General features: G+C 47.9%; 1 protein-coding gene across 1 annotated transcript; it reads right to left on the bottom strand.

Annotated features, from left to right (window-relative positions):
- Positions 1-4,753: 4,753 nt before the first annotated feature.
- On the bottom strand, positions 4,754-5,692 carry LOC137149928 (olfactory receptor 52P1-like). The gene has a single exon (XM_067543580.1). It carries the CDS (start codon positions 5,690-5,692, stop codon positions 4,754-4,756), a length of 939 nt encoding a protein of 312 aa, XP_067399681.1.
- Positions 5,693-5,989: the final 297 nt, after the last annotated feature.

Genomic DNA, 5,989 nt, shown 5'->3' with positions numbered 1-5,989 from the left:
GTTTTTCACAGGTGTGAGTCTTCCCTTGAGACCCGGCATGGATGAATCTTTCAGATGAGAAAAATACTCATGTGACCCCATAAAACCTCCCCCCTGAGGAACGCATGTACAACTGTCCCATTAATGGCTAGCAGAGCTGGCTAACAAGTGATTCCCAGAGAGTGTCTGGTTTAGTGTCTGTGTCCCAGTGGCTCACTGTTTCAGCTAGCGGACAGGGTGTCACCTACACATGGCAGCTGTATTTGCCTAACACTGACATGACCCAGAATTGCCAGCTCTCATTACATACTGTGCATACGTCTCAGCTTGCTTGTTGTTGCTGTGCAGCAGGCCCTGAAGCCCCACACAGTGTGTGTAGGAGCAACAAGAGCAGCAGCACAGCACAGTTGCCTTGGCATCTTCTACTCAAGGTGTGACATTCCTCTGTAGAGAGATACCGTCACTTTTGTCTCCCCAGCAAAGAGAGCAGGTGGGACAGGGGCACCTCTCCCCTGCAGAGGAAGAGTTGTGGGGAGCTTGGGGAGGCTTGGAGGCTGTGGGGGCCAAGGGTAACTCTGAAGCATGGAGAAGACGCTGGCGCCCAGAGTAGTGTTGGAATCACTGGGATGGGAAGAAGCTTATAGACAGGCTGTCAGATCCAATGGGAGACAGAACCAGCTGAGGAGCAAGGATCAATGGTTCTTTCCACTGGGTAAACATTCAAAAACCACTAAAAAATGGAAATAAAATGAGTAAAAGTTTTGACACCCAGACTGCAATTCTCTGGCTTGCCAGGGGAAAGAGGCCCTGACAGCAGGACAGAGACGCTCGGGGCCAGAAACCTCCCAGCATTGGCCTTGGATCAACAATCAGAAAGAAACATTGAATTTCAGCAGTGTTTCCCACCTGACAATGTACCCCCCACTCTCCGTCCCCACTTACTCCAGCGCTACCACACAATGATCCCACTCACACAAGACATACACCAGATGCCAGACACATGACGCATTGACAGCTCGTACAAATATCTACACAGCCTAGGTTCAATTCTGTGTCTGGCTGCACCGGGAAAAATGGGGGATGGAGAAGGAGCAGCCTGCACAGCCTTTCCGGGAGTGAAGGGAACTGCAGCAGGAGCTCAGCATGTACAGGAAAGGAGAAAGAGACAGACCCAAGGGGAGGGAAGAAAGGACGTAGAGACTAAAAGGAGCCAGTGCGATTAACTTTTCCTCAAAAAGGCACAAACTTTAACATATTCTCTCCAAATGGAAACCCAGACACAACTTCCTGATGTTTCTTTTCCATGTTGGCAATTGCTGAAGTTGTCACGTGTCTGTTTTGGAGTGATCACAGGGGGAGGGATGGCCTGGCTGAAGGAAGATGCCACCTTACAGACGCCCCTCTGGCCCCGGACGTTGTAGAAGGCCTCGTTACACCTGTTTGGTTTCTGAATTAGGCAGGATGACCATTTCTTATTTAACCCTGTTTCAGGACTCTATGCCACTGCGATCTGGATAATGCATGTTCTGCCCCTCACACACACGCACTGCGATTCTGGATCTCCACCAGTGAGATTTCCAACACGGCCTGGTTTCCTCTAAGCTGAAAACATGCTTCTATTTTACTGTATTTTAGTGCTTCTCGTCCTCTACAGAACTAGAGATAGAGGAGAGCAGAGAGAGAGCCAATCCGCTACCACCGGGGAAAATAGTCACCCAAATATTTTGGACCTGTAAACTGTGAGTTCTTCTCTGGCTCACCCATCCTTAGAGGCCACAGGACAACTCCAGTTGGAGTCAATGAAAGCTCATGGCTGGAAAAAATCAGACCTTTTGTTTAAGTCCCTAAATGTGGATTTGGGGTGAAATCCTGGCCCTCATGGGAGTTTTGCCATTAATCTGAATGGGACCAAGATTTCATCCTTAGTGTTCAAGTTTAGGCTCCCTGTTGTGAAAATCACGGCTTCAGGTCCTGCAGCGTCGAGAGCTATTCTATTACGGTGCTGTAAGAATCTGAAGGAAGACCCCAGTTTATGGGGTGTCCTGAGACCAGGCATGAAAGATGGGGATTTCAAAACACAGAGGCTCTGATTTTGCTCTCAATGATGCCAGTGTCAGTCTGGAGTGAGCTGCTGAAGGCAGAATGTGAGAACAGAATCAGCCAGTCTGTAATACCTTTTGTAACCCATTTGTGTTGTGAAATTTCTGGTGTCACAGATACCAACTGCAGAGGTTCTGACTACACGTGTCAACCTGGCAGTAAAGTTGCTGAACTGGGAAACTTGAGCGAAGCAGAGAAAAAAAAAACCACAGACCAAAAAAATTGTAGAAGTCTATAGAGTTTGCCAGCTGCGAATGAATGGACAACAGAATAAGACTAAGTCTTTCTTGAACCATTGTAGCATCTAAATCACTTTTTGTCCTTTTTAAATGCGAAAAAGACCATTCACCACTGCAGGGTGGGACTGGGGGTGCCAGGTTAATGCGTAGGGCAGTAACAACATTCAGAAAGGCTGTTTTCAAATTATGCATGTTCATTATTTTCAGCATTTGCAGTGGTGTAGGCAGAACTTGTGATAACGGCTTGGAGGTAAGTTGCTTTACAAGTGAGCACCTCTGTACCTGTTATTTAAACATCTCTTCACGGAGGTCACTGGACTAGAATTCGGTTAAACTTCTGGGATAGTCTGATTCTGGCTGCTGCTGCTCTGCCCCCAGCTCCTCTGAGGCAGGTGCTCTCTTGTTAGCTCTGCCCTACACACGGTTGCCAGATTTCCACTGCGTCCATGGCACAAAGTCCCTTAAAAACTAACCCCAAAGTAGCCCGAGCTGGTTATTGAAACAAAGCTTTTGTTATGAACACATTGTTCTTTATATCAGATAACAAAGGAAAGCTGTCATCAGACACACGGCTTCTTTTATGTAATCCAAGCTGTGCTACAAGCCCCAGCAGGAGTTGCTCCACATTAGCACCAAAGCTCTGAATGGACAATCAAATTCAAACTCAGAACCTCAGTCCTGGTACTTATGCCCCCTCTCGGAGGGTTGGCGGATGTTTCACAGTAGAAACGGCGAATGACGGCAGCTTGGCAGCTCCAGAGCGCCCCTTGTGGATAGTCCCAACTCCCCTGAATTCAGGACCTGCCACTGCAGCCTGATTTCTTTAAACTCCCACTCCATCCTGGGCAGTAATGTCCTTGAAATATTGTCCTCCACCAGCATGGGAGCAAATGGAGGAAACCCCAGAAGATTTCCCGTCCCTTATGGACTTCAGTTTGATGAGAACTCAGGGAGACAGATTTTAAGAGGCTGTTGGCATCATCCTCCATGGAGTAAGTCAGCTGCTGGAAGCCAGGATGAGGCCATGCTGCTTGTGGGCTGGTTACTGGTGCAGGGCCATGAGCCATAACAGCCCAGTGTTAAGGTGCCCAAGGTTACAAGGCACATGGAGACAGACCCCTTCACTGTCTAGGTGCTGCCCAAAATGTCAAAGAGTATGCCACTCTGCAGCAGCTAAGCGACATGCTATCCGGGAAACACTGAATCCCCTTGATGACAGAGGGCACATGGGAAACTCTTCAGAGACAATGGGTCACTTGCACTAGAAAAGGGAATTTGACTAGTATAGAACTGGAAAGGCTGAGGTTGCATCTTCATTTACTTTCTGTGTAACTCGTCTATGTTTGCTTTTCCTCACTATTTCATCAGGACCTTTTCTGCCAAACTTAGAATCACAGAATCATAGAATCATAGAGTTGGAAGGGACCTCAGGAGGTGTCTAGTCCAACCCCCTGCTCAAAGCAGAACTAACCTCAGCTATATCATCCCAGCCAGGGCTTTGTCAACCCGCATCTTAAAAACCTCTAAAGATGGAGATTCCACCACCTCCCTAGGTAACCCATTCCAGTGCTTCACCACCCTCCTAGTGAAACACTTTTTCCTAATGTCCAACCTAGACCTCCCCCACTGAAACTTGAGACCATTGCTCCTTGTTCTGTCATCTGCCACCACCGAGAATAGCCCAGCCCCATCCTCCCTGGAACCCCCTTTCCGGTAGTTAAAGGCTGCTATCAAATCCCCCCTCACTCTTCTCTTTTGCAAACTAAACTTCTACCTAGCCAGTCAGTCCCTACCTGTAGCAGTGCAAGGGATTCTCCTATCCTTCATCTTTGTTTATTTTGTCCCCCCGTCTGAGTGCAATGTGTGTAACAAAATGACCTGACAATGCAGGGCAGATTCCATGGCTTTGGGAGGTACAAAGAAGAGGGGAAAACTCCAAGTGTCTGCTAGGTAAGAATTCAGAGAGACAGATTTAGGAAGACTCAGGACTGGAAGGGATTGTTAGAGCCTGGAGGCTGGCAGAGTTAGGGACCTTGTGATAGCAGAGAGGAGGAAAAGAGTCAAAGATGGAGGAGAATGAGGAATGTTGAGAATCAACAACCATCCTGATGGAAAATAGGTCTGAGAGCATGTGAAAAATCATCACCACTGGTGGTCTGGAAGTCACAGAAAGGCCGGATGACAGGGTGTGTGGGGTAGGGGGAAGACAGGTGATTCTGACAGAGATCAGGTGATCATCAGAGAGATGGAATTTAGCAATGGAGAGACCAGTGCTCGGTGATGGAGGGATAAGGCATTAGGTGTGAGGAATTTCTGAAACTCTGAACTTCCACAAGGCTGAGTTCAACCAAACAGGGGCAAGGCACACTTGATTAACGAGGAGACATACTTTCCCCCTCCTGTCATGCCAGTTTACAGTCAGTGGCCACAGGTGATCACATTCTGCAGATGTATTTTCCCACTTTGTTACGAAGCTCTTTAGTTTTGACCCCATAAATGATAGGATTCAGCATGGGGGGCACAACGATATGGATGCTGGTCAAGAGGAGGTGAATGTGGTCAGCGATGCCCTGACTGAATCTTTGTGTCAGGCTGGAGAAGAGGTTGGGAGTATAAGATATAAGTATCACACAGATGTGTGCTGTGCAGGTGTTGAGGGCTTTCTGGTGTGCTTTCTTTGAGGACATTCTGAGGACAGCCCTGATGATCAGCCCATAGGTTAGGCTAATGAGTGCCAGGTCTAACCCGATGGTCATTAATAATATAACCAGTCCATACGTCCGATTTACTCTGGTGTCCCCACACGAGATCTTTAACACAGCCATGTGCTCACAGTATGTGTCGAGGATAACACGGTTGGCACAGAATGGCAGCCTCCGCAGTAGCAGGGCCAATGGCAGAACAAAGAGAACACCTCGTATCAAACCCACTAGCCCTAGCTTAGCGATTCGTGCGTTGGTGAGGATGGTGTCATATCTTAGAGGATTACATATGGCGACGTAGCGATCATAGCCCATTGTCACGAGGATGGCTGAATGTGTAATATCAAACATGTAAAGGAAGAACATCTGGGTGAGGCAGCCATCCATAGTGATGCCTTTGAAACCAAACCAAAATACGCACAGTGCCTTTGGCACAACGCAAGTAGACACACCGATGTCTGTGAGCCCCAGCATGCAGAGCAGCAGGTACATGGGCTTGCGCAGGGTCGGCTCTTTGCTGACAACAAACAGAACCATGAAATTTACCACCAGGCTGATGACGTAGAACAGACAGAAAGGGATGGAAATCCAGATGTGGGCAGCTTCCAGCCCCGGGATGCCGTTTAGGATGAATGTTGGTGGGCCGGAGGACGTAAGGTTGAAAGCTGACATGAGTTGGTCTAGTCGCTGATCAGGCTCAGAAATACTCAGATGACTCTGAAGGGAGAGAAGCCCAGAGAAGGGGTTACAGACGTGATAACACAAAACACTTTAAATATTTTATCATTCCAAAAATCTAGAAAGAGGGTGAGCAGTGAGGTGACTACATTATTCCCCTCTAGACTGCACTGGTAAGGCAACATTTGGATTATTGTGTCCAGTTTTGAGTCCTCCACTAGAGGAAGGAAGTGGAGAAATTAGAGAGAGTCCAGTGGAGGACAACAAAAATTATTAGGAGGCTGGGGCACA

The sequence above is a fragment of the Emydura macquarii genome, unplaced genomic scaffold, assembly GCF_026122565.2.
Source record: "Emydura macquarii macquarii isolate MOO-44397 ecotype Brisbane River unplaced genomic scaffold, CSIRO-AGI_Emac_v2 contig_916, whole genome shotgun sequence".
Taxonomy (NCBI): Eukaryota; Metazoa; Chordata; order Testudines; family Chelidae; genus Emydura; species Emydura macquarii.
Note: the sequence above shows the minus strand (reverse complement) of the source record. Positions and strands in the feature narration are given on the sequence as shown.

Bases quoted from the DNA above. Each gene is read 5' to 3' on its own strand.
- LOC137149928 (XM_067543580.1), bottom strand. From the start codon at position 5,692: ATGTCAGCTTTCAACCTTACGTCCTCCGGCCCACCAACATTCATCCTA.